The sequence below is a fragment of the Bubalus bubalis genome, chromosome 3 (genome assembly GCF_019923935.1).
Source record: "Bubalus bubalis isolate 160015118507 breed Murrah chromosome 3, NDDB_SH_1, whole genome shotgun sequence".
NCBI lineage: Eukaryota > Metazoa > Chordata > Mammalia > Artiodactyla > Bovidae > Bubalus > Bubalus bubalis.
This window is the reverse complement of record NC_059159.1, coordinates 134,399,072-134,424,212: the sequence shown is the minus strand read 5'-3', so window position 1 is coordinate 134,424,212 and position 25,141 is coordinate 134,399,072. Positions and strand designations below refer to the sequence as shown.

At 38.6% G+C, this 25,141-nt stretch overlaps 1 protein-coding gene across 1 annotated transcript in view; it reads left to right on the top strand.

Annotated features, from left to right (window-relative positions):
- Window positions 1–25,141, top strand: part of KCTD9 (potassium channel tetramerization domain containing 9) — a 79,952-nt gene that overhangs the window by 43,844 nt on the left and 10,967 nt on the right. The window contains exons 7-9 of the mRNA XM_006057341.4: window positions 11,869–11,936; window positions 12,034–12,129; window positions 12,836–12,985. Of these exons, the coding sequence (XP_006057403.1) occupies window positions 11,869–11,936; window positions 12,034–12,129; window positions 12,836–12,985 (314 nt within the window). The remainder of the gene's footprint in view (window positions 1–11,868; window positions 11,937–12,033; window positions 12,130–12,835; window positions 12,986–25,141) is intronic.

The following is a 25,141-nucleotide window of genomic DNA, read 5'->3' as shown; positions in this document are numbered from 1 at the left end:
ACCCACTCCAGTGTTCTTGCCTGGAGAATATCAGGGACGGGGACCCTGGTCGGCTGCCGTCTATGGGGTCACACAGAGTCGGACACGACTGAAGCGACTTAGCAGCAGCAGCAGCAGCAGCAGCAGGGTGGTGTCCTTTATTGTGTCCATCCTTGCATGAAATGTTCCCTTGGTATTCCCAGTTTTCTTCAGGAAATCTCTAATCTTTCTGATTCTATTGTTCTCTTCTACTTTGCATTGTTCATTGGAGAACGACTTATTATCTCTCCCTGCTTTTCTCTGGAACTCTGCTCCATTGATTTATATATCTGTTTTTGTTCCAATCCCAAGCTGTTTTGATTACTGTAGCTTTGAGTATTACATGAAATCTGGGAGAGTTATGCTTCCTGCATTGTTCTTTTTCTTCAGTATTGCTTTGGCAATTCTGGGTCTTTTATGGTTCCATATAAATTTTAGGATTATTTTTTTCTAATTCTGTGAAAGGTCTCTTAGGTAATTTGATAGGGATTGCATTAAATCTGTAGCTTGCTTTGGGCAGCATGGCCATTTTCACAGTATTCTTTCCATGATAATGTGACATCTTTCATCTCTTTGAATCACCATCAGTTTCCTTTATTAATCACCGTATAAGTTTTTATGTCCTTGTTGAGATTTATTTCTAAGTATTTTAATTCAGGCAATTTTATTTATTTTTTATTTTTTTAATATAAATTTATTTATTTTAATTGGAGGCTAATTACTTTACATTATTGTATTGGTTTTGCCATACATCAACATGAATCCACCACGGGTGTACATGTGTTCCCCATCCTGAACCCCCCTCCCACCTCCCTCCCCATACCATCCCTCTGGGTCATCCCAGTGCACCAGCCCCAAGCATCCTGTATCATGCATTGAACCTGGACTGGTGATTCGTTTCACATATGATATTATACATGTTTCAATGCCATCACCCTCGCCCTCTCCCACGGAGTCCAAAAGACTGTTCGATACATCTGTGTCTCTTTTGCTGTCTCGCATACAGGGTTATCGTTACCATCTTTCTAAATTCCATATATATGCGTTAGTATTCTGTATTGGTGTTTTTCTTTCTGGCTTACTTCACTCTGTATAATAGGCTCCAGGCAATTTTAAAATGAATTATTTTTACATTCGCATTGTTAGTGTAAAGAAGTACAACCAATTTCTGTACGTTAATTTTGTATCCTGCTACCTTGCTGAATTCATTTATCAGTGCTAGTAGTTTTTGTGTGGAATCCTCAGGGTTTTCTATATATAGTATAAAGGTTCCTCAGTGGCTCAGTGATAAAAATCCACCTGCAAAACAGGAGCTGCATGAGATGCAAGTTTGATCCCTGGGTCAGGAAGATTGCTTGGATGAGTGCATGGCAACCTACTCCAGTATTCTTGCCTAGAAAATCCCCATGCACAAAGGAGCCTGGTGGGCTCCAGTCCATAGGGTCACAAAGAGTCACATACGACTGAAGCAACTTAGCATGCACATGCAGATATATATTATCATTTCATCTGAGTATAATGACAGCTTCACCTCTTCCCTTCCAATTTGGATACCTGTTATTTCTTTCTCTTATATGATTGCTGTGGCTAAGACTTCCCATATTATGTTGAATAAAAGTGGTAAGAGTGGGCAACCTTGTCTTAATCCAGTTTTTAGTGTAAAATAAAGGTTTTCAGCTTTTCGCCATTGAGTATTATATTGGCTCTGAGTTTCTTATAGGTTGATATATGTTCCCTTTATACTTAATTTGGTGGAGAATGTTTTATCATGAATGGGAGCTGAATTTTATCAAATGGTTTTTCTTTATCTGTTGAGATGACTATGTAGTTTTTGTCTTGTCTTTTATTTGATGTAGATTGATCTGCAAATGTTGGGCCATTCCTGTGACTCTAGGATGAATCCAGCTTGGTCATGGTGTATGATCTTTGTATTCGGTTTGATAATGTTTCAGTGAGAATTTTTTTCATCTAAATTATCAAATATATTGGCCTAAATTTTCTTCACTGGTGGTATCTTTTTTCTTACTTTGGTATTGGTAGCTCCACAGAATGTTTTTGAGTGTGTGCCCTCCTCTTCAGTCTTGAGGATGATTTTAAGAAGGATCAGTGTAAGTTCTTCTTCGCAGGTTTGGTCAGTTTTGACTGTGAAGCCATCTGGTCCTGGACCTTAGTAGGATTTTTTGTTTTTTTTTTTTTTTTTTTTACAGATTCTATTTTGCTTGTAGTGATTGGTGTGTTCAAATTGGTTTACTTTTTAAATTCAGTTTTTGTAGGCTGTACTTTCTAGAAACGTGTCCATTTCCTCTGGTTTGTCCAGTTTGTTGGCATGTCTCTGATGATTCATAGTATTCTCTTATGATTTTTAAAATTTTTAACATATCAGTTGTTATTTCTCCTTTTTCATTTCTTATTTTTTATTAAGGTCCTCTCTCTTCTTTCTTATGAACCTAGCCAGTAATTTGTAAATTTTCTGTACCCTTTAAAAAAATCGAATTCTTGGTTTTATTGATTTTTTTAATTGCTTTTTATAATTTCTATTTTATTTATTTCCTGTCTGATCCTCGGGCTTCCCAGATGACTTAGTGGTAAAGAATCCACCTGCCAATGCAGGAGATGCAAGTTCAGTCACTCGCATGGGTCACTCCAGGGTCAGGAAGATTCCCTGGAGATAAAAATGACAATATCTTTGCCTGGGAAATCCCATGGACAGCGCATCCTGGTGGGCTATAGTCCCTGGGGTCTCAAAAAAGTCAGACACAACTTAGTGCCTAAACAACAGCAATAACAACAATCTTATCTTTATTTCCTTCCTTCTGCTGACTTTTAAGTATTGTTTGTTCCCTCTTTTTCTAATTCTTTTATATGTTCCCTCTTTTTCTAATTCTTTTATATGATGTTTATTTGAGAGGAAGGCTCATTTTGCTAAGAACTGCTTTTGCTGCATCCCACAGATTTTGTATAGTTGTGTTTTCATTGTCATTTGTCTCATATTTTATAATTCCTTCTTTGATTTCATCCTTGAACCATTGTTTTGGTAACAGTTGTTTAGTCGCCATGTATTCATTTTTTTCTCATTTCTGTTCTGTGGTTGATTTCTACTTTCATTTCACTGTGGTCAGAAAAGATGCTTGAAATAATTTCCATCCTCTTAAAATTGTTGAGGATTATTTTCATGCTAGTCTGTGATCAATCCTAGAGAATGTTCCATGTGCATTTGAAAAGAATGTGTATTCTACATTTTTTGGATTTAATGTCTTGAAAATGTAAATTAAGTCTAACTGTTCTGTTGTATCATGTATGATCTCTGTTGCCTTATTTTCTGTCCAGAACAGCTGTCCATTGATATGAGTGGGATGTCAGTGTCTCTATTACTAAATTTCCTGTCAATTTCTCCCTTTATGTCTCTCAGTATTTATTTTATGTATTTCAATCTCATAAATTGGGTGCATATATGTTGATGAGTATAATACCTTCTTTTTGAATTGATCCTTTGTCATTACATATTGTTGTTCTTTACCTTTGGCCTTTGTTTTAAAGTTTATTTTGTCTGATGCAAGCTTTGTAACCCTTACTTTCTTGTCATTTTCATTTGCTTCCCCTCACATTCAATCTATATGTATCCTTTGCCCTAAAGTGAGTCTCTCATTGGCAGCCTATTGTAGGCTCTTGTGTTTTTAATCCAATCCGTTACTCCAATGTTTTTGATTGGAGCATTTAGTCCATTGACAATTAGGGTAATTATTGATAGATATGTATTTATTACCATTTCAGACCTTCTTTTCCAGTTGATTTTTGTATTTCTTCTTTGATCTTTTCCTTCTATAGTTTGATTTTCTTTTGCATTATGCTTCTGTTCTTTTTGGTTTTTGTGCCTCTATTACACGTTTTTGATTTGTGGCTACTCTGTTTTTCAACATATATTAACCCCTTATATGTACTTGCTTTAGACTGATTGTCATATAATCTCAAACACATTCCACAAAAAAATCTACATTTTCTTACTACTTCTCCCACATTTATGATTTTGATTTCTTCTTTTACATCTTCACATTTATTGTTTTGCTATTCCTTGTAGTTATCATCATTTTCAAAAAATTTGGTAAGTGATTTAATTTCCAACTGTGATTTTTTTTTTTCTTTCTTGCATATTCTTGCTTCCCTTCTATTTATAGAAGGCCTTTCAACATTTCTTTTAGGATACATTTTGTTCTTCTTGTTGTTTATTCACTAATTCATGTCTGACTCTTTTCGACCCCATGAACTACAGCACACCAGCTTTTCCCTGTCCTTCATTATGTCCTGGAGCTTGCTCAAACTCATGTCCATTGAGTCACTGATGCCATCCAATCATCTCATCCTGTCACTCCCTTCACTTCATGCCCTCAATCTTTCCCAACATCAGGGCCTTTTCCAATTAGTATTGATATGTTTTTTTATTTTTTGCTTGTCTGAGAAATTCTTTATTCTGCCTTCTATTGGAAACGATAGTCTTGATTGGTAGCATATCCTCAGTTCAGTTCAGTCGCTCAGTCGTGTCCGACTCTTTGCGACCCCATGAATCGCAGCACGCCAGGCCTCCCTGTCCATCACCAACTCCCGGAGTTCACCCAGACTCACGTCCATCGAGTCAGTGATGCCATCCAGCCATCTCATCCTCTGTCGTCCCCTTGTCCTCCTGCCCCCAATCCCTCCCAGCATCAGAGTCTTTTCCAATGAGTCAGCTCTTCACATGAGGTGGCCAAAATACTGGAGTTTCAGCTTTAGCATCATTCCTTCCAAAGAAATCCCAGGGCTGATCTCCTTCAGAATGGACTGGTTGGATCTCCTTGCAGTCCAAGGGACTCTCAAGAGTCTTCTCCAACACCACAGTTCAAAAGCATCAATTCTTTGGCGCTCAGCCTTCTTCATAGTCCAACTCTCACATCCATACATGACCACAGGAAAAACCATAGCCTTGACTAGACGAACCTTTGTTGGCAAAGTAATGTCTCTGCTTTTGAATATGCTATCTAGGTTGGTCATAACTTTCCTTCCAAGAAGTAAGCGTCTTTTAATTTCATGGCTGCAATCATCATCTGTAGTGATTTTGGAGCCCTAGAACATAAAGTCGGACACTGTTTCCACTCTTTCCCCATCTATTTCCCATGAAGTGATGGGACCGGATGCCATGATCTTTGTTTTCTGAATGTTGAGCTTTAAGCCAACTTTTTCACTCTCCACTTTCACCTTCATCAAGAGGCTTTTTAGTTCCTCTTCACTTTCTGCCATAAGGGTGGTGTCATCTGCATATCTGAGGTTATTGATATTTCTCCCGGCAATTTTGATTCCAGCTTGTGTTTCTTCCAGTCCAGCATTTCTCATGATGTACTCTGCATATAAGTTAAATAAACAGGGTGACAATATACAGCCTTGACGTACTCCTTTTCCTATTTGGAACTAGTCTGTTGTTCCATGTTCAGTTCTAACTGTTGCTTCCAGACCTGCGTACAGGTTTCTCAAGAGGCAGATCAGGTGGTCTGGTATTCCCATCTCTTGAAGAATTTTCCACAGTTTATTGTGATCCACACAGTCAAAGGCTTTGGCATAGTCAATAAAGCAGAAATAGATGCTTTTCTGGAACTCTCTTGCTTTTTCCATGATCCAGCAGATGTTGGCAATTTGATCTCTGGTTCCTCTGCCTTTTCTAAAACCAGCTTGAACATCAGGAAGTTCACAGTTCACATATTGCTGAAGCCTGGCTTGGAGAATTTTGAGCATTACTTTACTAGTGTGTGAGATGAGTACAATTATGCAGTAGTTTGAGCATTCTTTGGCATTGCCTTTCTTTGGGATTGGAATGAAAACTGACATTTTCCAGTCCTGTGGCCACTGCTGAGTTTTCCAAATTTGCTGGCATATTGAGTGCAGCACTTTCACAGCGTCATCTTTCAGGATTTAAAATAGCTCAACTGGTATTCCATTACCTCCACTGGCTTTGTTCGTAGTGATGCTTCCTAAGGCCCACTTGACTTTACATTCCAGGATGTCTGGCTCTAGGTGAGTGATCACACCATCATGATTATCTGGGTCATGAAGATCTTTTTTGTACAGTTCTTCTGTGTATTCTGCCACCTCTTCTTAATACTAATCTTCTGCTTCTGTTAGGTTCATACCATTTCTGTCCTTTATTGTGCCCGTCTTTGCATGAAAAGTTCCCTTGGTATCTCTAATTTTCTTGAAGGGATCTCTAGTCTTTTCCATTTGATTGTTTTCCTCTATTTCTTTGCACTGATCACTGAGGAAGGCTTTCTTATCTGTCCTTGCTGTTCTTTGGAACTCTGCATTCAAATGGGTATATCTTTCCTTTTCTCCTTTGCTTTTCACTTCTCTCCTTTTCACAGCTATTGTAAGGCCTTCTTTGACAGCCATTTTGCTTTTTTGCATTTCTTTTTCTTGGGGATGGTCTGGATTCCTGTTTCCTATTCACTGTCGTGAACTTCTGTCCATAGTTCTTCAGGCAGTCTGTCAGATCTAATCTCTTGAATCTATCTGTCACTTCCACTGGATAATTGTGAGGGATTTGATTGAGGTCATACCTGAATGGTCTAGTGGTTTTCCCCACTTTTTTCAACTAAAGTCTGAATTTGGCAATAAGGAGTTCATGATCTGAGCCACAGTCAGCTCCCAGTCTTGTTTTTTGCTGACTGTATAGAGCTTCTCCATCTCTGACTGCAAAGAATATAATCAGTCTGATTTCTTTATTGACCGTCTGGTGATGTCCATGTATAGTCTTTTCTTGTGTTGTTGGAAGAGGTGTTTGCTATGACCAGTGTGTTCTCTTGGCAGAACTCTATGAGTCTTTGCCCTGCTTCATTCTGTACTCCTAGGCCAAATTTGCCTGTTACTCCAGGTATCTCTTGACTTCCTGCTTTTGCTTTCCAGTTCTATAATGAAAAGGACATCTTTTTTGAGTGTTAGTTCTAGAAGGTCTTGTAGGTCTTCGTAGAACCGTTCAACTTCAACATTACTGGTCGGGGCATAGACTTAGATTACCATGATATTGAATGGTTTGCCTTTGAAACGAACAGAGATCAGATTGCATCCAAGTACTTCATTTCAGACTCTTTTGTTGACTATGATGGCTACTCCATTTCTAAGGATTCTTGCCCACAGTAGTAGATATAATGATCATCTGAGTTAAATTCACCCATTCCACTCCATTTTAGGTCACTGATTCCTAAAATGTTGATCTTCACTCTTGCCATCTCCTGTTTGACCACTTCCAATTTGCTTTGATTCACAGACCTAACATTCCAGGTTCCTATGCAATATTGTTCTTTACAGCATTGGACTTTGCTTCTGTCACCAGTCCCATCCACAACTGGGTGTTGTTTTTGCTTTGGCTCCGTCTCTTCATTCTTTCTAGAGTTATTTCTCCACTGATCTCCAGTAGCATTTTGGGCATCTACTGACCTAGGGAGTTCATCTTTCAGTGTCCTATCTTTTTGCCTTTTCATACTGTTCATGGGGTTCTCAAGGCAAGAATACTGGTGGTTCACCACTCCCTTCTTCAGTGGACCACATCTTGTCAGAACTCTCCACCATTACCCGTCCATCTTGGGTAGCCATATATGGCGTGGCTCATAGTTTCATTGAGTTAGACAAGGCTGTGGTCCATGTGATCAGTTTGGTTAGTTTTCTATGACTGTGGTTTTCAGTCTGTCTGCCCTCTGATGGAGAAGGATAAGAGGCTTATGGATGCTTCCTGATGGGAGAGACTGACCAGAGGGGGGAACTGGTTCTTGTTCTGATGGACAGGGCCATGTGCAGTAAATCTTTAATCCAATTTTTGTCTCCTTAGGTAGGTTTATTCCTAGGTATTTTATTATTTTTATTGCAATGGTAAATGTGTTTAATTCCTTAGTTTCTCTATTTTTCATTGCTAGTGTATAGGAATTCAAGTGATTGCTAGGTATTGATTTTTTTATCCTCTAGTAAATTTGTGGTAATATCTTTAGAGTTTTTCATGTACAGTATCAATGCCATCTGCAAATAGTGAGTTTTTCTTCTTCCTTTCCAATCTGGATTCCTTTTACTTTTCTTTCTTCTTTGATTGCTGTAGCTAGGACTTTCAAAACTGTGTTGAATAATAGTGGTTAGAAAGGGCAGTCTTGTCTTGTTCCTGATCCTAGAGGGCATGGTTTCAGTTCTCCCTGTTAAGATTATGTTTGCTGTGGGTTTGTTATAAATGGCCTTTATTATGTTAAGGTAGGTTCTTTCTGTGCCCATGCTTTGAACAGCTTTCATCATAAATGTGTGCCTCACGCTTCTCTGAGCCTCTGTTGTCAGTTGCTAAGTCTGACTGACTCTTTGTAATCCCATGGACTGAACAAGCCAGGCTTCCCTGTCCTTCACTGTCTCCCAGAGTTTGCTCAAACTCATGTGCATTGAGTTGGTAATGCCATCCAACCATCTCATCCTCTGTTGTCCCCTTCTCCTCCTGCTCTCAATGATTCCTAGCGTCAGGATCTTTTCCAATGAGTCATATCCACATCAAATGGCCAAAGTATTGGAGCATCAACATCAGTCCTTCCAATGACTATTCAGGGTTGATTTATTTCCTTCAGGATTGACTGGCTTGATCTCCTTGCTGTCCAAGGGACTCTCATTAGTCAACTCTAGCACCACAGCTCGAAAGCATCAACTCTTTGGCGCTCAGCCTTCTTTATGGTCCAACTTTCAATCCATCCATGACTACTGGAAAAAACATACCTTTGGCCATACAGACCTTTGTTGGCAAAGTGCTGTCTCTGTTTCTTTAATACGCTAAGTTTCTTATAGCTTTTCTTCCAAGGAGCAAGTGTCTTTTAATTTCATGGCTGCAGTCCCCATCCACAGTGATTTTGGAGCCCCCCAAATAAAGTCTTTCACTGTTTCCTTTTTTTCCCATCTATTTGCCATGAAGTGAGGGAACCAGATGCCAGGATCTTAGGTTTTTGAATGTTGTTTTCACCTTCATCAAGAGGCTTTTTAACTCCTCTTCACTTTCTGCCATTAGGGTGGTGTTATCTACATATTTGAGGTTATTGATATTTCTCCCAGAAATCTTGATTCCAGCTTGGAATTCATCCAGCCCAGCATTTCACATGAGTACTCTGCAAGCCCAGCATTTCACATGAGTACTCTGCACATAAGTTAAATAAGCAGGGTGACAGTATACAGCCTTGATGTACTCCTTTCCCAAGGTTGAAACAATCCATCATTCCATGTCCAGTTCTAACTGTTGTTTCTTGACCTGCATACACATTTCTCAGGCAGCAGGTCAGGTGGTCGGGTATTCCCATCTCTTGAAGAATTTCCCACAGTTCGCTGTGATCCACACAAAGGCTTTAGCACAGTCAGTGAAACAGAAGTAGAAGTTTTTCTCGAGTTCTTTTGCTTTGTCTGTGATCCAGCAGATGTTGGCAACTTGACTTCTGGTTCCTCTGCCTTTCCTAAATCCAGCTTGTACATCTGGAATTTCTTGGTTCACGTACTCTTGAAGCCTAGCTTGAAGTATTTTGAGTATTACCTTGTTAGCCTGTGAAATGAGTGCAGTTGTGTGGTAGTGTGAACATTCTTTGGCATTGTCCTTCTTTGTGATTGGCATGAAAATTGAACTGTTTTAGTCCTGTGGCCACTGCTGAGTTTCCAAATTTGCTGGCATATTGAGTGCTGCACTTTCACAGCATCATCTTTTAGGATTTGAAATAGCTCAGCTGGAATTCCATCACCTCCACTAGCTTTCTTCATAGTAATGCTTCCTAAGGCCCACTTGAATTCACACTCCAGGATATTGACTCTAAATGAGTAACCACATGATCATGATTATCTGGTCGTTAAGACCTTTTTAGTACAGTTCTGTGTATTTTTGTCACCTCTTCTTAATATCTCCTGCTTCTGTTAGGTCTATACCGTTTCTGTCCTTTATTGTGCCCATTTTTGCATAAAATGTTCCCTTGGTATTTCTAATTTTCTTAAAAAGATCTCTAGTCTTTCCCATTTTATTGTTTGCCTCTATTTCTTTGGAGTATTCACTTAGGAAGTTTTTGTTCTCTCTCCTTGCTGTTCTTTGGAACTCTGCATTCAGGTGAGTATATCTTTCCTTTTCTCCTTTGCCTTTCATTCTCTTCTTTTCTCAGCTATTTGTAAGGCCTCCTCAGACAACCATTTTTTGCCTTTTTGCATTTTATTTTCTTGGGGATGGTTTTGTCACCACCTCCTGTGCAATGTTACAAATCTCTGTCCATAGTTCTTCAGGCACTGTCAGATCTAATCCCTTGAATCTATCTGTCACTTCTACTGTATAAGTGATTTACATTATAAGGGATTTACATCATAAGGATTTGATATAGGTCATACCTGAGGGACCTTATGGTTTTACCCACTTTCTTCATTTTAAGTCTGAATTTTGCAATAAGGAGCTCATGATCTGGGCCACAGTCAGCACCAGGTCTTGTTTTTGCTGCCTGTACAGAGCTACTATCTTTGGCTACAAAGAATATATACTGAATGATTTCAGTATTGACCATGTGGTGATGATGTCCATGTGTAGCCTCTTCTCTTGCTTTGTTGGAAGAGGGTGTTTGTTGTGACCAGTGTGTTCTTTTGGCAAAACTGTTACCCTTTGCCCTGCTCATATTGGGATGAGACTTGCACGCCTGGGAGGAAGTTGTGCAAAAGGAAAACTTCCTACATCCTCAGAAGCTTCTTCACAGGTGGGGAGATCAGCTGGGACAGAAAGGGAGCTTTAGAGGCTAGTATCACCCGATCTGATTCTGTCCCAGCTGATCTCAGGATTAGGAACCTTTCCTCTTTCACAGCTTCCTCCCAAGCTGTCAAGTACCATCCCGATTTCTTTTTCTTTTTTTCTGGTCCTACCTGGTTATGTGGAGATCTTTCGTGTTATTTGGGGTGTTTGGGATATTCTACCAGCATTCCAAGATTTCTGTGAGAACTGTTCAAGATGTAGGTGAATTTTTGATACGCTTGTTGGAGAGAGTGAGCTCCATGTCCTTCTATTCTGCCATCCTGATTGGAGTCCCCTAGAAATCCCTTTTAAAAAATTGATTCTCCTATAACAAAGTTTCTAAATTATACTTCTGACTTTTGTTTTGATGCTGGCTTGCTTTTATTTATTTCTATAATTTCCTGATTCAGTAAGTAAAAGATACTTGTGACAAACTTATTCTGATCTGCTTCATTGAAAAAGTCAATGAAGTGTTAAGATTAGGTGAGCTAACCATTTATTATTGGGTTTAAAAATCACTGTATCAGTTATTTAAGAATGTGTGATAATTTGGATTTTTTTTGGCCTAGGGCTTATATAAGGTAGTTTTCTGAAATAATTTTTTAATATGGAAAGCTTTATTTCTGATTCATTAGTCTTCTGTTTTTTTTCTTTTGCTGTATGTAACCTATTTAGAAAGCTTCTTTATTTACAGATATTTTTAAGTATTATGCATATGTTCTGCTGCTGCTACTGCTACATATGTTCTAAACGTTAGTTATTTTTCTTGTATAAAGTGGGATAGCCTACCCTCCTTGTATTTCAAGGCTTCCCTGATGGCTCAGTGGTAAAGAATCTGCCTGCCAGTGCAGGAGATGTGGATTCAACCCCTTGTCCGGCAAGGTCCACTGGAGAAGGCAGTGGCAACCTACTCCAGTTTCTTTCCTGGGATACAGTCCATGGGGTCACAAAAAGTCAGACACTGAGCAATGACAGCAAAACTTGTATTTCACTTGTGAGAATTTAACTTTATAGAATCCTTTATAAAGGATTATTGAGGTGAATAGTATTCTGTAAAAGTCAAATTGTTTTTGTTATGATAGGTGTGTTAGAAGAAGCGAGATTTTTTGGTATTGACTCATTGATTGAACACCTGGAAGTGGCAATAAAGGTAAGTGGCAAAAAAGGTATTTTTACATTAGCCAAATAATATATTTATTGTAACTGTCTCCCAGAATTCTACACTAATTTGTCAATATGTCTTCAAGAATTCACAACCACCAGAGGATCATTCACCCATATCTCGAAAGGAATTTGTCCGGTTTCTGCTCGCCACTCCAACCAAATCAGAATTGCGTTGCCAGGTAATTGAAGCAGATTTTACATAAGTTATTTGTGTCAGTAAGTCTGTGAGGGACGTTTTAAATTCTAGGAATTTTTTTCTTACCTTATTTTTTTTTTTCATGCAAGATATATTTTAATTATGGGTCATAGCATTGAGTCAGTCCCAAAATGGTTAGCATAAAAAAGAGATGTAATAGTCTTTTACTGTTTAATTATGCCTCATACAGCAGTTTTTGGTAGTGCATAGAAATTCCAACAATTAAAAAGTCAATTATTTGTACAGCTGTTATGTATGATCAGTCAGTGGCAGTGGAAGATACTTATACTTTTATGTGTTATAGCAATAACGATATTAAAAACTGCAATACTCAGTTTTAACAATATAATGTTCTTGAATTATAGAATTAATAACATAAGTACAATTTATTAAAAATAGTGATCAGTAGGTGCATGACCAGCAGAGATCTATCTTTTTAGCAACTTCTGCACATAAATGAGGCATAGCCAAGATGCATTCTAATGTTATATGTAAATCGAGTGACTTTTAAGACTCCATTAAGGATACTGATTTTATATATCTGAGTTCCATTTGATCATGTTTTGTAATAGACTCCAAGTGACTGAACTGCCAATTACTTCTATAAACCACGGTGCTTAACTATTGTGGTTAAATTAAATACTACAGATGGTTTATATATTGTGACCATTTGTGTTTTTTAATTTTAGGGTTTAAACTTCAGTGGTGCTGATCTTTCTCGATTGGACCTGCGATACATTAACTTCAAAATGGCCAATTTAAGTCGCTGCAATCTTGCCCACGCCAATCTCTGCTGTGCAAATCTTGAACGAGCCGATCTCTCTGGATCAGTCCTTGACGTAAGAATCATCTTTGGTTACAAGAGAAAATTAAATTTTTAGTCTATTGAACACTCTCGAAGAGCACAAATTACACCTCTCTCTTAATGAAGCTTTTACATCAGTTTACTAGGTTGATGACAAAACTTAAGGTTCTGAAAGTGAAATGGGTTGGTTTTGCAACTTTGAGGTGCTTTATTAAATATCCACCTATAAAGTATAGCAACTGATAAGAAATTAAATCTTGAAATTAGATACCAATCTCCTCAACATGTTATCAGAACTTCTATTTTCTGTGAATTAATAGGGTAAAGCTGGAAAGAACCTTGGAATTTTTCTATTCCACATAATTTCTGGAATAGGAAAATGTTATTTCTCTGCGGGTATTTGACAGATACTTTAAAACAAATGTGGTATGCAGCAATCTGTAAGTTAGCATCTTGGTGATTCTCTCCTTCTACATATATATATGCATTTATAAGTATTTGTGTGTGTGTGTAAGTGTGTATCCGTATGTGTATGCATGCATTTATATAACAGATAACCTATTTGAGGTGAGAGGATATATGTAAAAGCAACAGTGAAATGTAACTTCTAAGAACTTTAAGTTGCTTAATATCAAGGTCCATATCTGTGTGGAGTGGATAGCCATTCCCTTCTCCAAGGGATCTTCCCAACCCAGGGATTGAACCCAGGTCTCCCACATTGCAGGCAGATTCTTTACCAGCTGAGCCACCAGGGAAGCCCAGGAATACTGGAGTGGGTGGCCTATCCCTTCTGCAGCAGATCTTCTCAACCCAGGAATTGAACTGAGGTCTCCTGCATTGCAGGTGGATTCTTTACCAGCTGAGCTACCAGGAAAGCCCTTTCAATTAATAAGACCTAATATATTAACTTGCTTGTAGTAGTCATTGAATAAGTGTTTATTAAATTTTATAATTTTGGCTTTATTCCTTAGTTGCAAGGTATTTTTCTATGAAACTTAGATCTAATAACAAAATCTGCCAACACACATTTCCATTATTTTTACCCTGCTTGTTCCATGTTATGATGGAGGATCAAACTGAAAAGCAACATAAGCGAAACACTAACACTACAAAGGGAAGGACCTAGCTTTTAAATTCTGAAATGCTGAGAGACAGCTTGGTTGGTTTCTGTTAGGGAATGGGGAAAAAGATAGACTGGATCATTAAATATATAAATATGGTTCTCTATTTTGTTTAATTACCACATTACTGTGAGCCTGAACCATAATTTTCTTCTCTTTAAATGCTTGTTCTACCCATATTGTGTCATTGATATGAAGGCCAATATACCTATTTATCATTTCTTTATAATTTTTTTTATTTAAATGTAGTTGATTTACAGTATCATTTGGCGTTCAGGTGTACAGTACAGCAATTCAGTTACATATACATACACTGTATATGTATGTATGTATACATACATATATATATAGTCCTCTTCAGATTCTCTTCCCTTAATATGTTATTATAAACTGTTGACTACAGTTTCCTTTGCTACACAGTAGGTCCTTGTTTGTTGTTTTGTATATAGTAGTGTGTATATGTTAATCCCAACCTGCTAATTTATCCCTCCTCCCATCCCATTTTGCCCATTGGTAACCACAGATTTGTTTTCTATGTCTGAGTCCCTTCATGTGTAGGAAACAAGTTCATTTATATCTTTTTTTTTTTTTTTGAGCTTCCACATATAAGCAATATCATACATATTTATCTTTCTCTGTCTGGTTTACTTCATTTAGTATGATAATCTCTAGATCCATTCATATTGCTGCAAATGGCATTTAAAAATTCTCTTTATGGCTGAATAATATTCCACTGTGTGTGTGTCTGTATATTCCATAGCTTCTGTATTTGTTCATCTGTCAATAAACACTTAGGTTGCTTCCATGTCTTGGCTATTGTAAATAGTGCCTCTATAAATACTGGGGTGCATTTATATTTCTGAATTATAGTTTTCTTCAGATATATGCCCAGGAGTGGGATTGCAAGATTATATGTAGCTTTAATTTTAGTTTTCTAAGGAACCTCCACATTGTTCTCCATAGTGGCTGTACCAGTCTATATTCCCAGCAGTGTAGGAGAGCTCCCTTTTATTCATACTCTCAACCAGCATTTATTATTTGTAGATTTTTTGATGGATGATGGCCATTCTGAATGGTATGAAGTGATACCTCATTGTAGTTTTGATTTGAGGTTCTCTAATAATTAGCAGTGTTGAGCATCTTTTCATGTACCTGTTTGCCATCTGTATGTCTTCTTTGGAGAAGTATCTGTTTAGCTCTTCTACCCATTTTATGATTGGGCTGCATGAGCTGTTTCTATATTTTGGAGATTAAGACCTTGGGGGCTGCATGGTTTGCAGATGTTTTCTCCCATTTTATAGCTTGTCTTTTCATTTTGTTTATGGTTTCCTTTGCTGTCCAAAAGCTTTTAATTAAGTCCCATTTGTTTATTTTTGTTTTTATTTTCATCATTCTATTCATTTGGAAATGAATCCAAAAAGATTCTGTCACGATTTATGTACAAGGGTGTTATGTCTCTGTTTTCCTCTAGGAGTTTTATAGCATCCAGTTCTACATTTAGGTCTTTAATTGATTTGGGGTTTAGTTTTGTATGTGATGTTAGATACTGTTCTAGTTTCCTTCTTAAGTAGTTTTCCAGTTTTCCCAGTACCACATGTTGAAAAGACTCTTTTTTTCTTCACTGTATATTCTTGCCCTTTTATCATACATTATTGGCAATAGGTGTGCATTTATTTCTGGGTTTTCTATTCCATTGATCTATATTTCTGTTTTTGTGCCAGCACAATACTGTTTTGATTACTGTGGTCAGGGAGCATGATTCCTCCAGCTCCAGTTTCTTTCTCAGTATCTTTGTTGTTGCTCAGTCGCTCAGTAGTGTCATAACTCTATGTGACCACCATGGACTGCAGCACACCAGGCTTTCCTGTCCTTCATTGTCTCCCAGAGTTTGAGCAAACTTCTATCCATTGAGTTGGTGATGCCATCCAACCATCTCATCCTCTGTTTCCCCCTTCTCTGCCTGCCTTCAGTCTTTCCCAGCATCAGGGTCTTTTCCAGTGAGTCAGCTCATCACATCAGGTGGCCAAAGTGTTGGAGCTTTGGCTTCAGTATCAGTCCTTTTGATGAATATTCAGGGTTGATTTCCTTTAGGATTGACTGATTTGATACCCTTGCTGTCCAAGGGATTCTAAAGAGTTTTATCCAGCACCACAGTTCCAAAAGCATCAGTTCTTCTGTGCTCAGCCTTATCTATGGTCCAACTCTCACATCCATACATGACTACTGAAAAAACCATAGTTTTTATTGAATTGGACCTTTGTAGGTAAAGTGATGTCTCTGCTTTTCAATACGCTGTCTAGGTTTTTCCATAGCTTTTCTTATAAGGAGCAAGCGTCTTTTAATTTCATGGAAACAAACACAAAATCTAATCCAATCAGGAACAGAATGGTTGCTCTCAACACTGATGCTTCTCTGATGTACACCTTGATACAGAGACAGACCTTCAGTTTGCTTGATACTACACTTTCATCTTTTCAATTTCCCTGAGAAATCTCAGCCCCCCTATATTTGACCCCTTATCCCAAGCACCTCTCTTTTTCAACATTCTTCCTGCCCTAAGTCTAACCTCTTTGGTTAAATGTTTGCAGAGACAAAAACATGGAAATGTCTCACTTTGGTTGCTTTCTTAGTTTCCTTCATCAAGGTTAAGATGAAAACCTCACACTCTATCATCTTGTCTCCTTCTGTCCTTGATAGTACCAAAATAGATAGATTGCACTAATTTTTATGCTAGTCTTCCAAGTGAATCATAATTCACTTGTAAACCAGTAATTCCCTTGTCTGAACATCTTTCTGTTTATTCATTCTGTCCTCTTGTTTCTTCTACCCGTTTGTGAACACAGCAGAAATATTTGAGATAAATATACAGGAGAAATGGAGCTATGTAGATTTCCACAGCAGATTCTCACTTGACTTAGAATAAAATTCAAGCCCCTGACCAAGGTGCCCACAGACCTTCATAAACTGGAACCCACTGCATCACTGAGAATGATCCACATGATCATTCTGGCCATGTTCCCTTCACTAACTGCATCCTGGATAGAGGACTGCCCTTCCAGCTAACCAAACAGCTGTAGCAAGAACCAATCTGCCTACTTAGCAGGGGCTACACTGGAATTCCCACCCTTCCCAGGAACTCTCCTGGTCTTAAGAGAGTCTTTTATTATCATAACTTGGTCAGAGAAAGTGGACACTCTTTGGGTCTCCAGTTCTATAAGCCCTTGTCACCTAGCATATCATATTTAGGTACCAGGAGAGTATTAGTAGCTATTCATTGGGTTATCTCAGTTTACTTAAAAAATTATAAAGATACACAATACTTACATGCTACTGTACATAAAGCAGATAAACAAGGTCCTCCTGTAAATCACGGGAACTATATTCAGTACTAATTTCATGGCTGCAGTCACCATCTGCAGTGATTTTGGAGCCCAAAGAAATAAAGTCTGTCACTGTTGCCATTTTTTTCCCATCTATTTGCCATGAAGTGATGGGAGCGAATGCCATTATCTTAGTTTTTTGAATGTTTGGTTTTAAACCAGCTTTTTGCTTTTATCTTTCACTTTCATCAAGAGGCTTTTTAGTCCCTCTTCGCTTTCTGCCTTTAGGGTAGTGTTATCGGCATATCTGAGGTTACTGGTATTTCTCCTAGCAGTCTTGATCCCAGCTTGTGATTCATCCAGCCCAGCATTTCGCATGATGTACTCTGCATATAAGTTAAATAAGCAGAATGACAATACACAGCCTTGAGCCCTTGCCAAATTTTGAATCAGTCTGTTGTACCATGTTGGTTCTAACTGTTGCTTCTTGACCGGTACACAGGTTTGTCAGCAGGCAGGTAAGGTAAAGGTTCTGGTATTCCCATCTCTTGAAGAATGTTGTGAAAGTCACAACATTCAAACAAACAAAGTTTGTTGTGATCCACACAGTCAAAGGCTCTAGCTTAGTAAATGAATTAGAAGTATATGTTTTTCTGAAATTCCTTTTATCTATGATCCAGTGGATGATGGCAATTTGATCTGTTTCCTCTACCTTTCCGAAATCCAGCTTGAACATCTGGAAGTTCTTGGTTCATGCACTGTTGAAGCCTAGCTTCAAGGATTTTGAGCATTACCTTGCTAGTGTGTGAAATGAGCGCAATAGTGTGGTAATTTGAACATTCTTTGGCATTGCCTTTCTTTGGGATAGGAATGAAATCTTTTCTAGTCCTGTGGCCACTGCTGAGTTTTCCAAATTTATTGGCATATTGTGTGCAGTATTTTAACAGCATCATATTTTATGATTTGAAATACCTTAGCTGGAATTCCATCACCTCCAATAGCTTTGTTTGTAATGCTTCCTATGGCCTAATTGACTTCACACTCCAGGATGTCTGGCTCTTGGTGAGTGACCACACCATTGTGTCTGGGTCATTAAGACCTTTTTTGTACAGTTCTTCTGTGTGTTCTTGCCACCTTCTCTTAGTCTCTTCTGCTTCTTTGAGATTCTTATGTTTCTCTCCTTTACTGTGCCCATCTTTGCATAAAATGTTCCCTTGGTATCTCTAATTTTCTTGAAGAGATCGCTAGTCTTTCCCATTCTATTGTTTGCTTCTAATTTTTTGCATTGTCCACCTAAGAAGGCTTTCTTATCTCTCCTTGCTGTTCTTTGGAACTCTGCATTCCAATGGGTATTATCTTTACTTTTCTCCTTTGACTTTCACATCTCTTCATTTCTTATTTATTTGTAAGGCCTACTCAAGGAGCCATTTTTCCTTGTTGCATTTCATTTTCTTGGGGATGGTTTTGATCACTACCTCCTGTACAATGGTACAAACCTCCATCTGTAGTTTTTCAGGCAGTCTATCAGATCTAATGCCTTGAATCTATTTGGCACTTCTACCGTATAATCATAAGGGATTTAATTTAGGTCATACCTTAGTGACCTAGTGGTTTTCCCTACTTTTTTCAATCAAGTCTGATTTTTGCAGTAAGGAGCTAATGATCTGAGCAATAGTCAGCTCCAGGTCTTCTTTTTGCTGGCTGTGTAGAGAGAACTTCTCCATCTTTGCCTGCAAATGTTCAATCTGATTTTGGTATTGACCATCTGGTCATATCCATGTGTAGAGTCATGTCTTATACTGTTGGAAGAGGGTGTTTGCTGAGACCAGTGTGTTCTCTTGGCAAAACTCTGTTAGCCTTTGCCTTGCTTCATTTTGTTCCAAGGCCAAACTTGCCTGTTATTCCAGGTATCTCTTGACTTCCTACTTTTGCATTCCAGTCCCCTATAATGAAAAGGACATCTTTTTTTGGTGTTAGTTCTAGAAGGTCTTGTAGGACTTCAAAGAACCATTCACCTTCGGCTTTTTTGGCATTAGTGGTTGGGGCATAGACTTGGATTACTGTGATGTTGAACGGTTTGCCTTGGAAATGAACCAAGATCATTCTGTCATTTTTGAGATTGTACCCAAGTATTGCATTTTGGACTCTCTTGTTGACTATGAGGGCTACTTCATTCCTTCTAAGGGATTCTTGGCCATAGTAGTAGATATAAGGGTTATCTGAATTAAATTCACCCGTTCTGGTCCATTTTAGTGCACTGATTCCTAAAATGTTGATGTTCCTTCTTGCCATCTCCTGTTGACCACTTCCAGTTTACCTTGATTCATGGACCTAAGACTGGATTTCCCAATATTTCCAATGAAATATTGTTCTTTACAGCATTGCACTTTACTTTCACCACCAGACACATCTACAGCTGGGTATCCTTTCTGCTTTGGCTCAGCCTCTTCATTCCTTCTGGAGTTTTTCGGTACTCTTCTCCAGTAGCATATTGAACACCTACCTACCTGGGGGTGTGGTGGGGGGGTGCAGCAGAACGGCTCCTCCTTCAGTGCCATATCTTTTTGTCTTTCTATACTGGACATGGGGTTCATCAGGCAAGAATGCTGAAATGGTTTGCCATTCCCTTCTCCAGTTGACCACCATTTGTCAGAACTCTGCACCATGACCTGCCCTTCTTGAGTGGCCCTACATGACATGGCTTATAGTTTCATTGAATTACACAAGGCTGTGATCCATGTGATCATTTTGGTTGGTTTTCTGTGATTATGATTTTCATTTTGTCTGCCCTCTGATGGATGAGGACAAGAGGCTTGTGTAAGCTCCTGATAGGAGGCACTGTCTGTAGGGAAAACTGGATCTTGCTCTGGTGGGCAGGGCCAGTGCTAAGTAAAACTTTAATCCAGTTTTCTGCTGATGAGTGGGACTGTGTTTCCTCCCTGTAGTTTGGCCTGAGGTGGCCAGTCCTAGAGTCTGTAGTCTCTATCATAGGCTATAGACTCTATGGTAGGTATAAAGGCAGCCTCCTCCAAAAGGACTTATACCAGCATGCCGTGCCTCCCAGGACTACAGCTAGCAGTGCCCTTGACTCTGCAGCAGGCCACTGTAAACCCACACCTCTGCTGCAGACTCCCAGACACTCATAGGCACGTCTGGCTCAGTCACTTGTGGAGTCCCTGCTCTTTTCTCCTGGGTCCTGGTGTGCAGGAAGCTTTTTCTGTGCCCTCCCAGAGTCTCTGTTTCCCCGGTCCTGTAGAAGTTCTGTAATCAAATCCTGCTGACCATCAAAGTCAGATTCCCTGCCCCTTTGCCGGATCTCCGTGTTGAGAAGTCTCTTGCAGGGCTTAGAACTTTCACAAGAGTGCAAGAACTTCTTTGTTTTAATTTTTCTCCAATTTGTGGATTGTCCACCCAGCGGCTCTGTGGTGGGGCTAATAGCGGCCTCCTCCAAGAGGACTTAGGCCACATGCCGTGCCTCCCAGGACCGCTGCTGCTAGTGCCCCTGTCCCCGTGGCAGGCCACTGCTCACCATGCCTCTGGAGGAGACACTCATACACTCATAGGGAGGTCTGGCTCAGTCTCTTGTGGAGGGTCACTGCTCCTTTCCCTGGGTCCTGGTGTGCACAGGGTTTTGTTTGTTTCCTCCAAGTCTCTGGGGAGTGTGAGGTTTGATTTTAAAACTGATTGTGCCCCTCCTACCATCTTCTTGCCACTTCTCCTTTGTTCTTGGACATGGAGTATCTTTTTTTGGTGGATTCTAACATCCTCCTGTTGATGGTTGTTCAGTAGCTAATTGAGATTTTGGTGTTCTCACAAAAGATGAGCGCACTTCCTTCTAATCCACCACCTTTGGTGTCTCTGTTGCTTTGGCTATTTGGGATCTTTTGCACTTCCATGCAAATTTAAAATTTGTTCTAGTTCTGTAAAAAATGCCATTGGTAATTTGATAAGGATTTCACTGAATCTGTAGATTGCTTTAGGTAGTATGGTCATCTTGACAGTATTCTTCCAGTCCAGAAACATGGTATGTCTTTTCATTTGTTTGTATCATCTTCAATTTCTTTTACTAGCTTCTTACAGTTTTCTAAGTATTAGTCTTTTGCCCCCTTAGATATGTTTACTCCTAGGTATTTTATTCTTTGTGCCGTAGTGGTAAATGAGATTGTTTCCTTTCTTTTTCATTGTTAATATATAGAAATATAACAGGTTCCTGTGTATTAATTTTCTATCCTACAACTTATCTGAATTTATTGGTGAGCTCTAGTAGTTTTCTGATAGCGTCTTTAGGATTTTCTGTGTAAAGTATCATGTCATATGCAGACAGTGATAGTATTATTTTTTCACTATGGCTTTTTTTCCTTTTTCTTCTGATTGCTGTGACTAAGACTTCAAAACTGTGTTGAATAAAAGTGGTGAGAATGAATGTCCTTGTCTTGTTCCTAATCTTAAAGGAAATGCTTTCAGCTTTTCATGATTGAATATGATGTTAGCTATAGGTTTGCCAATATTTATTATGTTGAGGTCAGTTCCCTCTATGCCCACTTTCCGGAGAGTTTTTTTTATCATAAATGCATGTTGAATTTTATCAAAAGCTTTTCCTATATTGATTGAGATGATCATAAGGTTTTCACTCTTCATTTTGTAAATGTGAATCACACTGATTGGTCTGTGGATATTGAAAAAATCCTTGAATCCCTGTGATAAATCCCACTTGATCGTGATATGTGATCCTTTTAATGCATTGCTGGATTCAGTTTGCCAATATTTTGCTGGGGATTTTTGCATCTGTGTTCATCAATGATATGTTGTTCAGTTGCTCAGTCATGTCTAACTCTTTGCAACTCCATGGAATACAGCAAGCCAGACTTCCCTGTCCTTCACCGTCTCCCAGAGTTCACTCAGACTCCTGTCCATTGAGTTGATGATGCCATCCAACCATCTCATCCTCTGTCGTCCCCTTCTCCTTCTGCCCTCAGTCTTTCCCAGCATCAGGGTCTTTTCCAATGAGTTGGCTCTTCACATCAGGTGGCCAAAGCATTGGAGCTTCAGCATCAGTCCTTCCAGTGAATATTCCAGGTTGATGGTTCAATTCTCACATCTGTACATGACCATTGGAAACACCATAGTTTTGACTAGAGGGACCTTTGTGGGCAAAGTGATGTCTCTGCTTTTTAATATACTTTCTAGGTTTGTCATAGCTTTTCTTCCAGGGAGAAAGAATCTTTTAATTTCATGGCTGCTATCACCATCTGTAGTGATTTTAGAGCCCAGCAAAACAAAGTCTGTCAGTGTTTTCCATTTTTCCCCATGTATTTGGCCATGAAGGACGTGAAGTGACTGAATGCCATGGTCTTAGTTTTTTTAATGTTGAGCTTTAAGCCAGCTTTTTCACTCACCTCTTTCACCTTCATCAAGAGGCTCTTTAGTTCCTCTTCACTTTCTTTAGGGTGGTTGTCATCTGTATATCTGAGGTTGTTGATATTTCTCCCAGCAATCTTGATTCCAACTTGAGCTTCATCCAGTCCAATATTTTGCCTAATGTTATTCTGCATGTAAGTTAAATAAGCAGGGTGACAATATACAACCTTGATGTATTCCTTTCCCAATTTTGAACCAGCCTGTTGTTCTGTGTCTGGTTCAATATCATCAGTGATATTGGCCTATAATTTCCTTTTTGTGTGGTATCTTTTTTCTTTTTCGTATTTTAGTTTTTATAATTTGTGTTGGTTTCTGCCATAAAGCAACACGAAACAGCCATAATAATACATGTATCCCTTCCTTCTTGAGCCTCCATCCCCTCCCCTGATCCTGTCCCTCCAGATATCATACAGCGCCAAACTGGTCTCCCTACAATATACAGCAGCTTTTCACCAGCTATACATCTTACACATGATAGTGTATATATGTTGATGTTTCTTTCTCCATAAGTAAGTCAGAAAGAGAAAAACAAATATAGTATATTAACACATGCATCTGGAATCTAGAAAGATGGTATTGTGTTATCTTTGATTCTGGTAGCAGGGTGATGCTGGCCTCACAGAGCTAGTTTGGAAGTGCTCCTTCCTCTGCAGTTTTTTGGAAAAGTTTCAGAAGGATAACTATTAACTCTTCTCTAAATGTTTAATAGATGTTTAATACTCCTGGACTTCTGTGTGTTGGGAGTTGGGAGTCACAGATTCAATTTCAGTACTTGTAATTGGTCTGTTCATATTTTCTATTTGTTCTTGGTTCAGTTTTGCAAGATTGTACCTTTGTAAGAACTTGTTCATTTGTTCTAGGTTGCCAGTTTTATCGGCATATAGTTGCTTGTGGTAGTCTCTTATGGTCCTTTGTATTTCCATGGTGTTTGTTGTAACTTCTTTTTCATTTTTAATTTTATTCCTTTGGGCCTTCTCCCCCCCACCCCCACCCCACCCCACCCCCACCACCTTGGTGAGTCTGGCTACCAGGTTCATCAGGTGTTTTTGTTTTTGTTTTTTTATCTTTTTCAAGAACCAGCTTTTGGTTTCATTGATCTTTTCAATTATTAGTCTGTAGTTCTAGTTCATTGATTTCTGCTCTGATCTTCTTTCTACTAACTTTGGATTTTGTTTGTTCTTTCTCTAGTTGCTTTAGGTGTAACACTGGGTTGTTTATTTGAGATTTTTCTTTTGTTCTGAGGTAAGTTTTTATTGCTATAAACTTCTCTCTTAGAACTGCTCTTGCTGCATCCCATAGGGTTTGGATTGTCATTTTTTCATTTTCATTTGGCTCTGATATTTTTTGATTTATTCAGGGATCCATTGGTTGTTTACTAGCATATTGTTTATCCTCCATGTATCTGTGGTTTTTGTAATTTTTTTCCCCTTGGATTTGGTTTCTAATCTCATAGCATTATGGTTGGAAAAGATGCTTTATACAATTTTCAGTTTTTTTAAACTTACCAAGATTTGGCCCAGCATGTGATAAATTCTGGAGAATGTTTCGTGTGCACTTGAAAAGAATGTGTATTCTGCTACTTTGGATGGAATGCTGTATAAATATCAATTTAAGTCCATCTGGTCTAATGTTCCTTTTAAGGCCTGTTTTTCCTTACTGATTTTGTTTGGATGTTCTGTCCACTGATATAAGTGGGGTGTTAAAGTCCCTCACTGTTACTGTGTCAGTCTCAATTTCTTCTCTTATGTATGTTAACATTTGCTTTATATTGGGGTGCTTTTATTTTGGGTGCACATATATTTGTAATTGTTATATCTTCTTGGTTTATTCCCTTGGTCATTATGTAGGGTGCATCTTTGTCTCTTGTTACAGTCTTCATTTTAGCCTGTTTTGTCTGATTTGAGTATTGCTCCTCCACCTTTCTTTTGATTTCCATTTGCATGGAATACCTTTTTCTACCCCCTCACTTTCACTCTGTATGTGTTTAGCTCTGAAGTGGGTCTCCTATATACAGAGTATCTCTGCGTCTTGATTTTTGTATCCATTCAGTCATTCTTTGTCTTTTAGTTGGAGCATTTAATCCATTTACATTCAAGATAATTATCAATATGTATGTTCTTATTGCCATTTTGTTAATTGGTTCGGATTTGTTTTTGTAGGTGTTTTTTCTTCCTTTCCTCCTTTGTTGTCTTGTGATTTGATGATGATCTTTAATGTTGTATTTGGGTTACTTTTTCTTTTCTGTGTATATGTCTATTACTGATTTTTTTGTTTATGGTTACCATGAGGTTTTGATATAGAAGTCTATATGGACAGATTATTAAGTTGCTT